This window comes from Plutella xylostella, chromosome 13 (genome assembly GCF_932276165.1).
Source record: "Plutella xylostella chromosome 13, ilPluXylo3.1, whole genome shotgun sequence".
In the NCBI taxonomy this organism is placed as follows: Eukaryota; Metazoa; Arthropoda; class Insecta; order Lepidoptera; family Plutellidae; genus Plutella; species Plutella xylostella.
Genome location: NC_063993.1, coordinates 3,736,535 through 3,756,570, shown reverse-complemented (window position 1 = coordinate 3,756,570; position 20,036 = coordinate 3,736,535). Strand labels below are relative to the sequence as shown.

Here is a 20,036-nt window from a genome sequence, read left to right as displayed (position 1 = left end):
CATTATTTACCTGTTGATGTTGCACTTGACTAAGAGGTCATTCATGATACTATTGATTTATAAAGGCTTGATAGGAAGTATTCCTTCTTAAAGAGTCCGGCAATGATAACATTGCAACATGGAAGGAATTGTATAAGTAACATTGTAAGTTGTACTTTTAATATATGGATATAGACTTGAGGCCCTGTATACTAACTTTTACCTGTTGCAATGTTATACCCTTGCTATTTCACCAACTGAGCAGAGTGGCAAGACAGGCCTTGGCCGATCTTAAACCATTCCGTGGATCACAATTTAACCGAGTGCTCAGGGGAGGACACTGTCTCGGGCCGCTCTACTTGGTGGTGTAATCAGGGTGTTAGCATTATCTGCTTTATGAAGATTAGGTAGATACATTTTTTATGTTTAAAGCAGGGTTTACTTACATGATAACATTGTGTTTTTACATAAGCAGACACTTGGTCCATGCATAATGTTACAATACAAGTCTTATTACTGCTTTTTCTTAGAACTGCTTTAAACATAAAGAATAAAAAATAAAACAGCCGCATTCAACTTTCAATATGATTAATACATTACGAGTAATCGTTTATAGAGTTTACAATGCATCAGTCTAATAAGTACATACCTAAACTATGATCACTTACGACTTACGAACTTTTGGATTTCGATATGATTATGGAATTGTATTAAGTATGTGGTTGAAAGCACGATGTTAGAGTATGGGTTTGCACTTATTATTCAGAAATATTATCACGGTACAATATATTGTCAGTATTTCACTGTAATTGTAGGTTATGTTGAGTATTTTTTCAATAAATTTCCGACTTGAGTTAAAACTTTCACAAGATATTTCCTTGGCTATACGGTGACACGCAACGTCTTCTTCTTCTTTCTGTAAACAATGATTGATAGTTTAATATCTATTACTTTGTAACAAATTATCGTAATATTTTATCGGTCTATTCTATAAATCGAGTCGATCTGAGTCTGCAACTTAACCACTCCATCATAATACTATACTTACGTCATATTATTATGTATTTAGTGCACAAATATCTATTTAAATAAGGAAATTCCATTTGTAATTTTGTTTTATCATTGTTATTGTATGTTGTATGAATGAAATGGAGGGAGTGTTTTCACAGGTTCACAGAGTATTTTGATTTTTAGTTTGAAAGCGTTCAAAAGCCCCTAATTTCAAATTTTAACGTTTACAACCTTAAGTTTTTGTGAATAATAAGTAAAAAATGGCATGAGTGATGACTTTAAACTAGTATTTAATAAGTATTTTAATTAATATTTTACTAACATTGAAAAAATAAAAACATAATATGGACTGATGATTACCGGATTTCTTATTTCAAGCTTCGCTAGTACTTCGAACGCACACCAATTTTTTCCTTGTCAGAGCGAGAAAAAACACAAGATCTTATACAATTTTATAGAGCGACATCTCTTTCTTTCACCTCTATTGAAATACGATCGCAACATCGGCCTGATATCGGCTTACTTCGGCTACCGTTTCAAAAATAATCACTAGTCGTTTCTTGATATATTTTCTACGTTGTCCCTGGTCCGCGGCTCAGTCAAAACCGAGGTGGTGGTACCAACTGAATCGGCCTAAATTTTTCAACTGAGTTTTAATTGGCTTTTTTGGATAGCGACTATTAATCGCTGGGAGTAAGGCTGCAGATTACACTTACAGGGTATTCAAAATTCAAACCAAGAAGTTAAGTAAGTATAAGTATAAAAAATATTTTTTATTAGACTTTGTGTTATAAATTGGGGTGGACAGTAAAGTTTTATTTATTGTTATAATATACACGTGTAATACGTATGAAATATGCTATTGTAGACATTAAAATATTCTTTTGCATTTTCCTTCATCATTCCTTTCAAATCCTTTTAAACATCCACCAGCCATGTTTTCTCTTCCAGCCATCTTAACACTTTTAGCTGCTGAAGAAATGGTTGTTGTCTCTGAAACTTTGGCTGCTGAAGAAATGGTTGTTGTCTCTGAAACTTTGGCTGCTGAAGAAATGGTTGTTGTCTCTGAAACTTTAGTGGCTGAAGTAGTAGTCATACTCGTAGGTGTAATAGGTGGAATTGCCTCTGAAACTGTTATATTTGTAGGTTCTGGAACCGTCGCTGTCGGCGTTGTTGGCTGAATAGATAGTGTCGATGTTTCAGAATTTGTTGAAGCAACAACAGTAGAAGTTGAGATCTTAGTAGTGGATGCTTCTGTTGTAGTCGATATTGAAGCAATTGTAGTGGCTGGCGCGCTTGTCGTAGATGGTAATTCAGTCACATTGTTTGTATTTTTCTTGATATCATTAGGTTCACTCGTTTTCACAACGTTTGTGTTCTTTTCCACCATATCTCTGCGGGGAAATCCCAAAACAGATTTTACATCTTGTCTCACTTTCAAAGCTGAATCATGAACTTTTCCAAACAAATCAATAACTAGGCCTGCTTCCACATCACTATTTGAAAGTAAAAATATTAAGCAAAATATTGCAGTGACACAAACACACTTCATTTTGGAACTTTCAATGAAACCAGTCTCTTTAGTTTCGATTTCTTGATTTAAGTGAATTGTGTTCATACATCCAACAAGTACCCGGTCTATACAGATAACTTTTGACCTCATCAGCACATAAGTTGGTTTATCGAATATAAATTTTCATGTAAAACAGTTGTTTAAATTTTTATACCATATTACTGAATCCATTTGATATAAAAAGGTAATTAAGAGGTCTAATAGCAACAGAAAACCAAAACAAAAACAGTTAGCTCCCTAATATTTATTTCCAGTCCTCCAGACCGTGTTCGGTCAGTGTGACTGCGAGCTTCTCTCGTGTGCTCTCTGGTGGCTGTTATAGCCTAACTTATTGACGAAAGTGCGACCGCATTGACGGCAAGTCAGCACTCCTCCGACAACATTATAGAATATGGCTCTCGGTGGTCTAGCCTTGAGCTCGTCACGCTTGGCGTCGAGATCTTCTCTCCGTTTTGCCTCGAACTCAAAGACCTTCTTCTGCACGGTGAGCCTCCACTCTGATCGGTTCTCAGCCTGCATCTCCCAGTGTGACGGATCTATGTCACACCTCTTCATGTGACGCTTTAACACATCTTTGTGCCGCAGGAACTGGCCGCCTTGATTCCGCTTGCCTTCCTGTAGCTCGCCATAGAAGATGCGTTTTGCGACTCTCTCTGTGGACATCCGAGAGACATGCCCGCACCAGCGCAGCTGCCGCCTCATCAGATATGCCTCTATTCCACCAACGTTGGCCCGTCGTAACACAGCCGTGTTCCTTACGCGATGAGACCATCTGATGTTGAGTATGTCACGAAGGCATTTAAGATGAAATCTATCCAGCACGCGTATATGCTTGCGGTATGGGCACCAAGTCTCGGAGGCGTAGAGGAGGCTGGGCAAAACAATCGCCATGTATACCGACACTTTTGTAGCCAACTTTAAGTCATGCGACCGGAATATCTTGACCCGTAGCTTGCCATACGCTGCAGCCGCTGCTCCGATCCTGTTGTTGATGTCGGCGTCAAGGTCACAATTCGTTGTTATTGTGCTACCCAGGTACTTAAATTTATCCACTTGCTTCAGTGTGTCTTCACCAAGTTTTATAGTAAGTGGCACGTCGTCATTACCATGTGCGTCCAAACTCATGACCTCCGTTTTTTTCACACTGATCTTTAGGCCAAACTTACTGCATGACTCATTCAGACTGCTCATCAGCTCTTGCAGACCTTCTGGGGATTCCGCCACGAAGCACAGATCGTCTGCATACATTATCTCCGACACGATATCGTACGATACTTTGGTCCGTGCTCTGAGTCTTGCTAAGTTAAAGACATTCCCATCTGTGCGGAACCGAATACGAATTTTTATATAAACAGTAGTACGAGTAATCTCACTTTTGTTTCAATCATTTTCCTTGACGGCTGTTGATAAACCCGAGTTCCAAGAATAAGTAAGTTTAGAAAGAGACGCAAATTCGACATCATTGTCACTATTGATAGACGTAAACGACGCAATGTTTGACGCCGGACCCTTATCTCAACTTCATATTCGTATGTAGTACCTATCAACACCATCACGACCCATCACGTCCCCACTGCTGGGTCACGGGTCTCTTCCCAATGAAGGAAGGGTTCGTCCTAGTACACCACGCTGGCCTAGTGTATGATACACTCAAAAACCTTTGCTCCAGCCACGTTCAATTCATAATTATCATATTTTTTTTGTTCATTGCTAAGTAAGTTTTTTAGTTGTTGTTTTCTTGAGACACGGTGGTACTTTAAGTTTCCATACTTATTTTTATCTCTCAGGGTCAAGGTAGACGCCAACCGTGAATGGATCAGGGTGAGCAATAATACAATTTATACATAATAGTTTAGACTTACCATTAGGGTAACGTAATGTACCTAGGGACATTTTCGACTACCCCAACTTTGAATGAAGCTATCGCAGCGTAGGACTAAGATATTAATGTGAAATTTTCTTTATTCGGTGGGATATATAATCTATTATCATTAGTATTTGTGCTTAAGCTTTATTGTGGCCAGATTTTATTAAATTAAGATAAAAGTAAAAATGCTTGTTTTGACCCAAGGTACGTTACACGTTTGTACCTTGGGACACTGTTTCCTATAGCTTTGTACTATGGAAAATGCAAACTTCTATATAACGCCTTATATCTCTGTTCTTATTTATTTACTGCATCTCTCTTCTGTCTAGTTTCACTCTGGCACTAATCAGAACAGAGATATAAGGCGTTATTTAGATGTTTGCATTTTCCATAGTACAAAGCCATAGGAAACAGTGTCCCAAGGTACAAATTTAATCGTGTCCCAAGGTACAAAAAAGCAATATTTAACCAAAATTTAAATATTTTTATTTTTAATTAAAAGGAATCTTTCAGATAATTGCCATGTCATAAAATTAAATAACTGAAAAGTTATACGTGACATCCATGTCTTTATTTTGAGCATGCCTCAATGAGATAAAGCAACACAAAAAACTATACAAAAGCTACTTTTGACTCCAAAAAACTTCATACTGTCTTCACCACACACTAGATGCTGGTATGATCACGAGACTCACTAGTTTTGCCAAGCGAGTAAAATACTATGTCTAGGGTAGAATTTTAATGTGCCAATTTAGCCGGTTTTTAAAATACTTTCAATGTCCCGAGGTACAAGCGTCCCAAGGTACGTTACGTTACCCTACCACAAATTCATTAGATACTTAGCACTGTCAAATACCTTATTATGAATGTGTCAAATACCGTGTTAAATCAATACAACTAGGTAGGTATGTAACAAATAATTTTCACTTTTTATTAGCAATTAAATATACCTATACCTATAATTTTACACCTCAATTTTATATGGTAAAACCATTATACTAATTCCATTAAAACAACAACACCTCTATATTATACCTATGTTTTGCGAAAACATTCATAACCTCTAATGATAAAATAACAGTGAAGTTTAGCAGATTTTCCGGGCTGGTTGCGGCTCGCAATACAGCCACGGCTGCCTGCCCCCGCTAGCCCCGACTGACCGATTGTTCCAAGTGCTCTCCAACAAGCTTAAAACTAATAATAATAGGGATTATTTTCCTAATAAAATCGGGTTGAGTACGCACTTGGTTACCTACTCAAATTATGAGAGGTTATATTCATATTACGTTTCGGTTATTTAGTTCAAATTAAGCAAGTAAATTACGTATTATGAACACAGCACTAAATCTGTTTCGTAGTGCTAAGCTACGTTTTCAGGTTTAAGAGCTTGGAGTGTTTTATTTTCTACTTTAATTAATGGAAAATGCCGGTGAAGAAGATTTTATAAATCCTATTTTACATTTTACAAATGTGATTGCTTCTAATCTTAAGTGTATTGCGACAACAGTGCTTTGATCCCGACACATTTAGAATCGGGGATAGCATTTCGTTGTGAAATACCTCGCTACTTTGCTACATTATTGCATTTCTTTGGAAAAGTCATATTGTTATATTTTTAAGCAACTTCTACCTATACTTACATAAAATATATTCCACCTCCAAGGGTGAGAAAAGGGGTCAAGATAGGTAGATTTTAATAAGCTTTTTAAAAGCAATTAATGTTCGTTTATTTGACTAATGCCTAGGTTCACCATAGTCTGTTAGATCGTTAACACCCCTGTTACATTATAATGTCATCAATTATGCGTCATCTTCATATTAAACTCAATTTTTGTTTCAAAAGTCAACAATTAATCCTTTGTTATGATCTAACAGACTATGGTGAAACTGGGGCTTAGTTGCCTAAATTTGATTTTGAATCAAAAACAACGTAGCTAATTAAAACTGCTACAAAAAATATGTTGTAAGCGTTTATAAAGAACCACAAGACAATAATTATGATCTAAAATAGTCTTAGTATATTTCGATTTTATCTCTGTTTCTCAATTTCAAATGAAAACCGTATAGCCTAGCTCCTACGAATTAATTATCTCACAAACCTATCATCAATTTAATAGGCAACTATGTGCTTATAGTTCGCACGAACGGTATTGTTATTGGCAAAATAAAATGCCGGACATTACACAAATGTACGCAATAAAGTTAAATAATTTTGACATCGATAGCGGTAATGAGTACAATTTATGCATTAATTAACTCCCGTGTCGGGATCGAGATGGATTTTTCGCATTATGCCTGAAATGTGCAGGTTTCAGTAGTTTTTGTCTAATGGGAAATTTATCTGTAAAAAATATTTTGCAATATAATTTTACCATGGCTTTAGTTTATGCAAAAAATACTTACTCGTAAAATATATAAGTACGGAGCACAAAATAACACTAAGAGTGTTTTAATGAGTTTATTTATTACAATAAAAAATCTGAATAGGTTGGTACTTCTATATATGTCGCAGGCATCTGTTTGAATCTCCTTTTTGGTTGAATCACTAGCCCGTTCATTGGATGGCGCTACTCAATTGTATGACTAGGCCAAACGTTGATTGTACAAGCGTCACAAAACGTCCAACTAGTTAGCTGACTTAAAATCAGTCAGGTGGTGAATAAAACAAAAATGGCGTCTAACAGCTAACAGCTGACATAAAAAGCACCTATACATATTGTTAGTTTTTTGCAAATAAATTAGCTTTAAAGTGCGTTTTTTGTGTTAAAATAGTGTGACATCATGGATTAACCTATTATTGCGGACGGATAGTTTCAAAGAAAAAATTGTGGCGAAACTGGATAATTATGAACAACACTATGAAGGTACGTTTATTGTTATTGTTTAGTTAATTTGTGAGATAAGAGCTTTGTAACATAGTCATTTGTTGGCTCTTGTCTGGTCATGTTCACCCTAACCAGACATTACAAAGTTGCTATACTATATACCATTCAACGACTTCGCTGAATGACGTTCAGTCACAATCAACAACTTGACGAGTTGTCCTTTAGTCATACAACTGAATAGCGCCATCCAATGAACGGGCTAGTGGTTCAATCAAAAAGGAGATTAAACCAGATGCCTGCGACATATATAAGTTATCATTACAGTTCGACTTAAATACAATGTTTGCCGTAAGTAAGTTATAAATGATTCCATTTTAAATGCTGCATGCACATTTTCACAACTCCATTTTTTCTCCAGTGTCATAGGGTTTAGTGTTTGCATCTGCGGACCCTGTGGTGACGACCCTTTTTGTGCTGAAATTTTTCAAAATATAAAAATTAAGCTACATTTTTCAATCATACTTCACCATACTAATACACTCACAAGCAATTGAAAAGTTCCAGTATTGTATGAAACGTCAATGGCAGATGGATCTTTTATTTCCTGTGGCCCGTGAGACTATTCAAGTGTATTGTGATGAAGGAGGAATACCTATTTGAGAATTTTAAGTATGGTTGTAAAGAATAAACTGATAATTTCAGAATTTTGAGATTCAGTACGCACACTATCAGGGGTTACAGTTAGTAGCTGAAGTAATTTAATTGATATAATTAAAAAAACATGTAAATATCAATGGGATCTTACGTGGTCTGCCGAGCTGTTGTCGTCATCAATACAGTTTTCTTCCGATGATGACGATGATGATGACGATGAAGAAGAGGAAGAAGATGATGATGATGACGAACTGGCGTTATTCTTTTCCTGAAAAAAAAATATATCAATTTATGTGGTGAGTAGGTACATATATTAATTAATATTTTTTTTAATTCAATTGGTACATATACGATTTTACAACAAAAACTCATTAAAATTAATAAAAAATCATATTTTTTTTTCAGACATTCAAGTATAAGTACTCATAAAACATCGTTGAACTCAGTGACTTGTTTTTAATACCTGTGCGCGCTTTACTTATAACTTATACTTATAACCTTTTAAGTACCACTGTTACCTACTTCTCACTCGGCAAAAAACGTACCGACAAAAAATAATACAAAATCATAAAAAAAAAACTTTCATGATTATTGCTCATTAGAACCGCAATACAGGCGCGCTTCAGCGAGCCGCCGTTATGCTGAAATACTGAAAGTTACCAAACAAATTGGAGTGTTTTCACTGCATACAAGAGTGCCCTACAAACATTATGGCCGGGCAAAGCTTTGTTTGGCCCAGACTTTTTCTGTTATTACGCCTCAGTGATTTGTCACTTGGTTTCATTAGCTAGCAAATAATTGGTCTAACAAAAATAATAGCATGCGTTGCTATGGACAGACTATTCAGTAGGCAGAATAAACTTACTTGACATTTGTTATTTTCTTCCGAAGACGATGATGATGATGATGAAGAAGAGGACGATGATGACGAAGAAGAAGAAGACGATGATGATGACGACTCGCAGTCGTTTGAACGGATCTGTAACGTAAATAAAAAATAAGTAAGCAAATGTCATCATGTGGAATAACATTGAGGCCGTGTTCAAACGAAACTGACTGTAACCCGCCGAAAGTGAGTGTAACGTTAAGTTTATTGTATTTATTGTATTTTCATGCTGCACATGTATATATATCTAAGCTCGAAAATGAAGTCATTCTAAAAGTCACTCTCCATAGTAAAAAAGTCACGTGACCCACAAAGTTTATACAGCAATTATTATTTTTTTCGCGAATTTTGAAATTCTGATTTCATTTTCAGGCTCATTTCATAATATAATATGCTTCACATGTAGGATTCAGCTTATTGTACTTACACTGTATATTATACAGAGTGTTGCAAAAAGGGTAAGTATACTAAGCCGAAAGGGTGTAACTCATAGGGCTATTCTGAACAACTTTTAGGTTCTACGAGTTTTGGAAATTCACGAATATATATTTTTTTTCCATAGAAACTTTCTTGGTCACGTGACTTTTTACTATGGAGAACGATTTTTTTTTCGCGAGTTTTGCCTTATTTGCCCCCCTTTCAGCTTAAAATACTCTTTTTGCAACACCCTGTATGCTAACCGACGATACGTTATTATACGCTATGCTATGTTTCATATATAGTAAGCCTGCTCACATCCGGCGGCTCACAGTCAATTTGATTTGAAAGCGGACTAAATATTTAATAAATATTGGGTGTTAGAAACAGATAAATATGTTGTTTTTATTATGTCAATAATAAACAACATTTATTTTGATTACCTACAGATACATGAAAACAATATATTACTGCCTTCGCCTCTGAACCTTGCGTCCCAATTAGATTATCTCTCAATATATTATACGCAATTACCTATAGAAGATATAGTACTCTGCACTTTAGATTAAATAAATATTGCCAATGATAATAACTTTATTATATGTTTTGCTAGCGAATTTTAGTACAAATAAATACCTACTCGTGAGCAATGAAAAAGTTCCAGTGACAGATGGAATGGCAATGGCTGGTGGAACTTTTTCATTGTTCGCCAGTGTTTTTAAAATGTAAGTAGGATTGACCATCTTATAATAAAACTAAGTAGGTACTTAAACAACTATTTCAAACCAAAATATTTTCTAGTTCCCACAGAATATCCAAAGTTAATAATTAAAGTACACTCACGGCCAAAAAGTTCCACTTACAAAATACTGACACTAATTAAACTTTTTTTTAAACATTTAATAGGAAATATGACCAAAATCTATACGTTTTTAGTTGGTAGTATTCTGATGCGCCGTTAAATGTACTTAAATATTGCAGACGGCGTCATTAAGTAACTTTTTTCCGTTTAGGAGTAATTTGGTGCCTTTCTCACTGGAACTTTTTCATTGCCCGTGAGTGTTATACAATGAGAAGCCCTAGAGAAATACTCTAAATAAATAACTATAAGTAGTATGATTATACCTCATTATCGCTGTCATCCCTGCAGATTATCTGAATATCTGCGCCTCCACCGCGCCTTCTGAAAAAAAAACGGAAGGAGATTCTGGTGGTGGTCAGTCGGACGCACTTGTATCTAAACTTAAATAATTTACTTTCGGATACGCTTTTTTCGCGAAAAATCTAAATTCAGACGAATTGAGAACCTCCTCCTTTTTTCGAAGTCGGTTAAAAACGTAATGTAACGTTCACATTTTAAATATGTTATCAAAAATTGCGACCAGCTGCGATGTGGTGCAACCACTTTAAAAACAGGATATACAAAAGGAAACAAAAAATTCAATAATTCCAGCACAGATTAACAATAAAGTAGGTAAGTATATCCGTTTTAGATAGAAATAAAAAAATACACCCTTACGAGCATGATCTCCCTTCCACCAGCACAGCGGCGGTCGCGACCACCAACAGACAGAGTATCCAGAGCTTAACCATGATTCAGCTTTCTGAAGAAAAGAAAAACATTCATTTTCAGCTTAGCTTAACAATTTACCAACAAGATTGACTGTACTACCACAAAAATCTTGAAACACTGTTTATCAAGAGTTTAAAATGAAATTTGACAGATTTTGTAGGTGTTTCACAGCGCTAAACCCCTGTTAAATGCTGCCTAACTTTTTTTGGTAAGGCCCTGAGTGTCTGTGCAGAATTAAAGTCTCGACAAAATTAATAAACGACTTCTGGCGGCTTGGCAATATACAAAATTCGGGCAGTGTGCAAAATGGATATAAAAGACATATACAGGACGAACACAAAGATCGAATCTAATAAGCCAATTACACTTGAATTTACGAGAACAACAATCAAAGAAGATTTACTGAAGTCGGTAAAAGCATTTAATAAGGCGAATAAAAAAGAAGACAAATTAAATACAAGTCACCTTCGCATTGTTGGGCAGCCAAAGCCCATATATATCACCGAAAGCCTTACGCAGAAAGCTAGAAAGCTCTTCTTTTTATCTCGCGAATTTGCCAGAAATAATAATTTTCAATTCTGCTGGACTGCACACGGACAAGTATTTCTTCGCAAAGCTGAAGGTGCACCACAAACTCGCGTTGAAAGCGAGAATGTTCTTTCAGAGTTGGTGAAACAGAACTGACTAGCGTCGAATACTGGTTTATTATTTTTGGTGACATCTCTTTTTGTCGCTATTACAAAAGAGGATGGGCAAAAATATATGGGAGCTGGGACCACCCTCCAATAGCAATAAGACTAACATCGTTGGATAGGTCTTGTCAATAGGAATAACCTTTGCTTTGACAGCTTTGTTGTCACAGTTGTCCGTTCAGAGATATTTGACTTATAAGTTCCGATACTCGTCAGTTCATCTTACTGCTATTGGAGGCTGGACCACCCTCCAATAGAAGTAAGACTAATGTCGTTGGATAGGTCTTGTCAATAGGAATACCATTTGCTTTGACAGCTTTGTTGTCACAGTTGTCCGTTCAGAGATATTTGACTTATAAGTTCCGATACTCGTCAGTTCATCTTACTGCTATTGGAGGCTGGACCACCCTCCAATAGCAGTAAGACTAATGTCGTTGGATAGGTCTTGTCAATAGGAATAACCTTTGCTTTGACAGCTTTGTTGTCACAGTTGTCCGTTCAGAGATATTTGACTTATAAGTTCCGATATTCATCAGTTCATCTATCAAATAAATATTCAATAAATAAATCAGCTATTGGAGGGTGGTCCAGCATCCAATAGCAGTAAGATGAACTGACGAGTATCGGAACTTATAAGTCAAATATCTCTGAACGGACAACTGTAACAACAAAGCTGTCAAAGCAAAGGTTATTCCTATTGACAAGACCTATCCAACGACATTAGTCTTACTGCTATTGGAGGGTGGTCCAGCCTCCAATAGCAGTAAGATGAACTGACGAGTATCGGAACTTATAAGTCAAATATCTCTGAACGGACAACTGTGACAACAAAGCTGTCAAAGCAAAAGTTATTCCTATTGACAAGACCTATCCAACGACATTAGTCTTACTGCTATTGGAGGGTGATCCAGCCTCCAATAGCAGTAAGATGAACTGACGAGTATCGGAACTTATAAGTCAAATATCTCTGGACGGACAACTGTGACAACAAAGCTGTCAAAGCAAAAGTTATTCCTATTGACAAGACCTATCCAACGATGTTAGTCTTAATGCTATTGGAGGGTGGTCCAGCCTCCAATAGCAGTAAGATGAACTGACGAGTATCGGAACTTATAAGTCAAATATCTCTGAACGGACAACTGTGACAACAAAGCTGTCAAAAAAAAGTTATTCCTATTGACAAGACCTATCCAATGACATTAGTCTTACTGCTATTGGAGGGTGGTCCAGCCTCCAATAGCAGTAAGATGAACTGACGAGTATCGGAACTTATAAGTCAAATATCTCTGAACGGACAACTGTGACAACAAAGCTGTCAAAGCAAAAGTTATTCCTATTGACAAGACCTATCCAACGACATTAGTCTTACTTCTATTGGAGGGTGATCCAGCCTCCAATAGCAGTAAGATGAACTGACGAGTATCGGAACTTATAAGTCAAATATCTCTGGACGGACAACTGTGACAACAAAGCTGTCAAAGCAAAAGTTATTCCTATTGACAAGACCTATCCAACGATGTTAGTCTTAATGCTATTGGAGGGTGGTCCAGCCTCCAATAGCAGTAAGATGAACTGACGAGTATCGGAACTTATAAGTCAAATATCTCTGAACGGACAACTGTGACAACAAAGCTGTCAAAAAAAAGTTATTCCTATTGACAAGACCTATCCAATGACATTAGTCTTACTGCTATTGGAGGGTGGTCCAGCCTCCAATAGCAGTAAGATGAACTGACGAGTATCGGAACTTATAAGTCAAATATCTCTGAACGGACAACTGTGACAACAAAGCTGTCAAAGCAAAAGTTATTCCTATTGACAAGACCTATCCAACGACATTAGTCTTACTTCTATTGGAGGGTGATCCAGCCTCCAATAGCAGTAAGATGAACTGACGAGTATCGGAACTTATAAGTCAAATATCTCTGGACGGACAACTGTGACAACAAAGCTGTCAAAGCAAAAGTTATTCCTATTGACAAGACCTATCCAACGATGTTAGTCTTAATGCTATTGGAGGGTGGTCCAGCCTCCAATAGCAGTAAGATGAACTGACGAGTATCGGAACTTATAAGTCAAATATCTCTGAACGGACAACTGTGACAACAAAGCTGTCAAAAAAAAGTTATTCCTATTGACAAGACCTATCCAATGACATTAGTCTTACTGCTATTGGAGGGTGGTCCAGCCTCCAATAGCAGTAAGATGAACTGACGAGTATCGGAACTTATAAGTCAAATATCTCTGAACGGACAACTGTGACAACAAAGCTGTCAAAGCAAAAGTTATTTCTATTGACAAGACCTATCCAACGACATTAGTCTTACTTCTATTGGAGGGTGATCCAGCCTCCAATAGCAGTAAGATGAACTGACGAGTATCGGAACTTATAAGTCAAATATCTCTGGACGGACAACTGTGACAACAAAGCTGTCAAAGCAAAAGTTATTCCTATTGACAAGACCTATCCAACGATGTTAGTCTTAATGCTATTGGAGGGTGGTCCAGCCTCCAATAGCAGTAAGATGAACTGACGAGTATCGGAACTTATAAGTCAAATATCTCTGAACGGACAACTGTGACAACAAAGCTGTCAAAAAAAAAGTTATTCCTATTGACAAGACCTATCCAATGACATTAGTCTTACTGCTATTGGAGGGTGGTCCAGCCTCCAATAGCAGTAAGATGAACTGACGAGTATCGGAACTTATAAGTCAAATATCTCTGAACGGACAACTGTGACAACAAAGCTGTCATAGTAAAAGTTATTCCTATTGACAAGACCTATCCAACGATGTTAGTCTTAATGCTATTGGAGGGTGGTCCCAATCTGCCCATTGTCATTTGAATGGTTTTGATTTTATTACTCACTTTTCTAATTTTAAGCTATTATTACACAAACAAAGTCTCCTTTACACACACAGTATTCATTTCCAACACATCGAACTACACATCGAACTCACTCATAACTCACCAAAACACCTTAACCACACAAGCTGTCACACAAATTTCCCGTGGTTGCCTTTCTATACCTGTAATAGGTTTGCAGCTTTCTATGGACCAGATTTTGTGATAATCATTGCACCTCATTTAAAATGACTGATATAATTAATAATGTTTTTGAAAGCATTGATTGTTTTCAAGTGTCTAAAGCTTTTAGATGTAACCCGGAGGAGTGTAGTTCCCTGATAAATGGTACCGAAAATAAACTGACGATTCTTCACCAGAATATTAGAAGCATTGGGTGTAATCTATCAGGTTTTTTGACACTAGCAGCAAGAATAAAAATTGAACCGGATCTTATAATTCTTACAGAGTCCTGGTTGCAATCAGTACGGTTTCCATCAATTATTGACAACTATACTTATTCTGCTACTAAAATAAATAAAATACAAAACGACGGTGTGGTCGTTTACGTAAAAAATCATATTAATGCCAGGACTTATGAACCAGACTTAACTGATGCAAATTGTCTGGTCACAATTATAGACGAGGAAAGTGCTGTAGTATCCATATATCGCTCCCCATCATACAAGCAGCTTGATAAATTTATTGAATCCTTAGACTCGCTTTTAAACACATTAGAAATCTACAAAAATGTAATTGTAACTGGCGATATTAATATAAATATTAGACAAGAAGCTATGAATTCCCATTCATCATATTACCTAGATACGTTGGCTTCACATGGTCTACTATCAGCTCACTCATATCCTACAAGAGAATCTGCTTGTCTTGACCATGTAATAATTAGGACTAAACTGGAAGCAACCACTCTGGTGATTAATACTAGTCTCACTGATCACAGCGCTTGTATGTTATCCCTCAATGACATAAAACTAAAAAACAAAAAAGTGAGTTTCAAAAAAGTTAATCTAGAAGCTGTATCTGACGACCTATCAAGAGTAAATTTTGATGAGGTTTATAATGAAAGCCAATGTAATGCTGCAACAGATAGGTTTGAGAAAATTGTAACAAATATTATTGAAAATCACTCGTCTACAATATTACTATCTCGCCGAAAAAGTTCCATTAAACCTTGGATTACTCCTGGTTTGTTGCGCTGTATGAAAAACAGGGATCGCCTCCACATTAAAGCCAGAAAACAGCCTGACAATGAAATCATCAGAAATACATACACCAGGTATAGAAATTTTTGCAATAATCTTTTGAAAAAAATTAAACAAAATTATGAAAAACAAATATTAGAAAAATCATTAGGTAACCCAAAAAAAACGTGGGAAGCTATTAACAATATAACTCATTTCAAGCAAGCAAAATCTGATCCGTATGATATAAACAGGGTAGTTGGTTCTAAATTGGATCAACTAAATTGTGTTAATGAGTACTTCGCAAACATAGGTAAAACTTTGGCCTCAAATATTCACAGTGAACACTTACCACCTGACGAAAGCCACTGTAAAGCAGAATCTTTTGTTATCCTGGACACTGATGTGGATGAAATAATACATCTGATTCAGTCTCTCAAAACTGATTGTGCTCCTGGAATTGATGGAATTTCTTCCAAGATAATTAAACTAAATGTAGCTATATTATGCAAACCGATTTGTCATATATTTAATTTGTGCCTCAGAAATGGAATATTCCCTGCATCGTTTAAGTCATCTCTGATATTGCCTTTATATAAAAGTGGTGATAAAAGCAGCTTTTCAAATTATCGACCGATTTCCATACTGCCGTGTCTCTCTAAAATCCTAGAAAAGTTAATAAACAGCCGATTGACTAATTATCTTGAAAACAACAATATAATATCTAAAAACCAATTTGGGTTCCGCAAGGGGAAGTCAACTAGTGATGCGGTGGATGAGTTAATCAGCTATGTTGTTAAAGGATGTGACTCAAAGAAAAAATGTATAGGTATTTTTTTGGATATTACAAAAGCGTTCGACACGGTGTCGATCCCAATCCTATTGAAAAAACTCGAATTAATTGGTATCAGGGGACTCCAACATCAACTTTTCACAGATTATCTTAGTAATAGACAGCAGAGAATTAAAATTGGTAGTTTTGTGAGTGATCCCTTGCCTATGGTTTTCGGAGTACCTCAAGGTAGTATTCTCGGCCCAACCCTCTTCCTGATTTATATAAATGGTTTATGTAGTCTGAAGTTAAGAAACTGTAAAATAGTTACTTTTGCGGACGACACTGCACTGTTATTTCAGGGAGAGAGTTGGGATCAAACACACGAATTCGCACAATCGGGATTTGATGCTGTATCCAATTGGCTGAGAGGAAATTCTCTGTCTCTTAACTCAGACAAAACCAAATATATTTGTTTTAGCATCTCCTCTATCGACCGGCCTATAAATGCTTTAATGTCTCACTCTTCCCTTTGTCTGAGTAATGGTATCCCAAACAACTGCTCCTGTAATGACCTACAATGTGTTAGTTCGATTAAATATCTGGGAATCATAATAGACAATCGGCTAACTTTCAAGGAGCATATCGATCTATTATCTCGTAGGATACGCAAACTGATTGCCATATTCAAAAACCTCAGATACGTGGCTGAAGGAAAACTATTAAAAACTATTTATTTCGCTTTGTGTCAATCTCTGTTGCAGTATTGTATTGGTTCTTGGGGGGGCGCAGCCAAAACTACCATGTTAGTACTGGAGCGAGCACAACGCGCGGTTCTTAAAACTGCTACTGGTCGACCGTTCTGGTACCCTACTGAAGAGCTCTTTAAAAACTGTCAGGTGCTCACTGTTCGACAATTATTCATTAAACAAATAATTATGAATAAACACAAAACATCAACGTTCGATGGGGAATCTTATTTAAGTCAACGCCGTAAAGATAAAATTTTCCCTACCATCTCTTGTAATACCGAGTTTGCCTATAGATTCCCTTTCTACCTTGATAGCGTATTGTACAATAGAATTAGCAAATTCATTGAAATTTACCCATTAAGTCTACAAGAATGCAAGATCAAATTAACAAGTTGGCTCCAAACGTTGAATTATAATAAGACTGAGGAATTACTGTTAACAGTCAAGTAAACTAAAATTATATTCAGCTCACACTACACATTCACAACACTCACACACACACACACACTCACTATACTCAACAAATACACTTCACACTTTAGGTACACTTCACAATTCTTACACATCTGATCAATTTAGAATAATAAATTTTATGATATACATGTGTTAGTTATTGCATGAATATATAATATATATTTTTTTTAACTATTACTTTAAATTTTAATCTGTATAAATTCATTTTTATATTTTAGATTTTAACTATTTTAATTAATTAATTGGAACATACTGTATTTTCATAATTAATATGCAAAAGGTACAGAAACACGACTCGAGTTAACAATTTGTACAAGTTTGTCTGGTGGCGTTGATGCCTATATTACAGGCTTTGCCTAGTTTAGGTATCAAACGAATTTCTTTTATTAATTTATAACTGCTGATTGTAAACTACCTATAAGAATTTGATGTAACAAGATTTTAGTGAAATAAATAAATTATTATTATTATTATTATAGTGTGTGAATCTATGGTTTTCAGTAAGAAGAAGAAAACGTCTTAAGTAATCTAAAAAAGGTAATAGTTATCATTATAATTATTAGTTAGTAATAAAAAAAAAATGTAATAAGAAAGCTTTTCATCTGGCAACATCTACAACTGCGCGTAAACAACGAATTCAAAGCAATTTTAGAAAAATAATCTACTGCTGTTTTTTGATAGCTAAAGTACTAAGCTATCAAAAAGAGCAAAAAACAGCAGCAGATCTTTTTGTAAATTTCTGAAATTATAAGAGAAATTGCTTTGGATTCGTTGTTTACGCGCAGTTGTAGAGAATATTAATACTTACGATATCAGTTTGGTTTATTTATATAACAAAAATATTGTTAAATTAACTGACTCTTATGCATGCGCTTCAATATTATAACACAGGTACGAGTAGAGTTTATTGTAAATTCTACACTTACCCTTATAAAATTGGTGCAGGTGATTAAAAACCCTTTCTTAAATTGGCAACTTAATCTCTCCTCATTACCAACTTGGTTTAAAAATTAATAACAAAAATATTTATAATTATGCTAGCTTTTAATTAATCTAACTAATTTAATTACTTAAAATATTGTTAGTGACAAACCTTTAATTAAATTATGCGTTTTACTGAGACACTTCACTCACAGAATCGACCTTTACCAATCTAATGATATGCAATCACTGAATTTTAGCGCCGATCCAGTAACCTAAATAAGAAATGCGTTTAACTAAAGGTCTTCTTGATAACGCGGTTAATAAACATCAACATTATTGATGTAAATATGAACCTAGATTCTAGATAAATAAATAAATTATGCCTAGGTACCTTAGTATCATCACAGGATTCCTATATATTACATTACATATGCACCATATTATATCTATTATATTCCGTTACTATATTACCTAGTAATCACTAACATATATTTTGGGACTAACATTAACACTGGCGAAAAGTTGATGCAGCAATGCACCTCTGCCTACCCCGCAAGGGAGTAAATTAGTACATGGTGTGAGTGTTTGTATTTATATTATTTTATATATGTATATTTTTTATTATGTATGAAGACAAATGGGTATACCCCCATATTTAATTAAGCCTTCTAAGAGGTTTAAAGTAGATGCAGTTTAACGTAAGTAATTTATAATAACATTTTGTTATTAAGTAGGTATGTATATTATTATTTTTCTTACCTCTATTATAACATCTTCATCCGCAAAAATGAACGCCACAATAATTCTACGAAAATGTGTCGATTTACTCGTCAGCAAAAAACAAGCTTCTTACCGAAATAGCAAGGGTTTAATATCCTTAAGTAGAGCTGATACTGGCTAAAAGGACTTGCAAAGTAATACCCACAAGAGGAACAGATATCTTAGGGAATCTGGTGAGTCATCCCATCCTTTACAAATAAATACATAGGGTGAAGATCTTTGAGGAAGGAAACAGGCTCTTTAAAGGTTGAAGGTATAAATTTATGTTTGTTTTTAAAACTTGTAGTAAATATTTGAGTAGGTATGTATTTCGTTGTGAGATATAATTTTTTACTGCCAACAGTAAGCATTGTTGTAGTTTTCATAAAAAAATAATTTAAATCTAGTTTATTATGTTGATTATCAATTAATAAATAATTGATTGTGTCACTTGTACTAAGGAAGACGTCTCTAAACTAGTGTTGCCACGAATAGTGATTTGGCCGAATACTGAATACCGAATATTCGGCCGGCGCTCTCAGCCGAATACCGAATATTCGGCCACCGAATATTCGGCAGGTGATCCAGTATAATTGAATAAGTTGAAGTTTTATTTAAAGAGTGTTCTTCTTAATCTTACGGCAGATCCATACAACTGGTGGTCAACCAACTCGAATCAGTAGCCAAACCTTATATATTTTGTTAAAAATTTCTGTGTCTCAGTAGTAGATATTGTGTATTTTATGAAAAAAGCGCAATTGTCTCTTATGAACAAATGCCGAAAAACATGTCTATATTCATCACAATTTACTGATGTTGTATTCAGGTT

The 20,036-nt window shown here is 35.5% G+C and overlaps 2 protein-coding genes across 4 annotated transcripts; both read right to left on the bottom strand.

The window, feature by feature from the left end:
• Window positions 1–1,775: 1,775 nt before the first annotated feature.
• LOC105387770 (cell wall protein DAN4-like) lies at window positions 1,776–2,772 on the bottom strand. Of its 2 annotated transcripts, XM_048625184.1 has the most exons (2): window positions 2,062–2,772; window positions 1,776–2,025 (listed from the first exon to the last, which is right to left on the bottom strand). In XM_048625184.1, exons 1-2 carry the CDS (start codon window positions 2,651–2,653, stop codon window positions 1,862–1,864), a joined length of 756 nt encoding a protein of 251 aa, XP_048481141.1. In that variant the 5' UTR covers window positions 2,654–2,772; the 3' UTR covers window positions 1,776–1,861. The 2 variants fall into 2 exon arrangements, with proteins under 2 accessions (XP_048481141.1, XP_011556855.3); XM_011558553.3 differs by having other exon boundaries at window positions 1,776–2,766.
• A 4,669-nt stretch (window positions 2,773–7,441) lies between these two features.
• LOC105387769 (osteocalcin 2) lies at window positions 7,442–18,762 on the bottom strand. 2 transcript variants are annotated; one of them, XM_011558552.3, is made up of 6 exons: window positions 18,618–18,762; window positions 10,732–10,816; window positions 10,338–10,395; window positions 8,775–8,888; window positions 8,061–8,177; window positions 7,442–7,729 (listed from the first exon to the last, which is right to left on the bottom strand). In XM_011558552.3, exons 2-6 carry the CDS (start codon window positions 10,803–10,805, stop codon window positions 7,685–7,687), a joined length of 408 nt encoding a protein of 135 aa, XP_011556854.3. In that variant the 5' UTR covers window positions 10,806–10,816; window positions 18,618–18,762; the 3' UTR covers window positions 7,442–7,684. The 2 variants fall into 2 exon arrangements, with proteins under 2 accessions (XP_011556854.3, XP_048481089.1); XM_048625132.1 differs by lacking the exon at window positions 18,618–18,762 and adding an exon at window positions 18,451–18,590.
• Window positions 18,763–20,036: the final 1,274 nt, after the last annotated feature.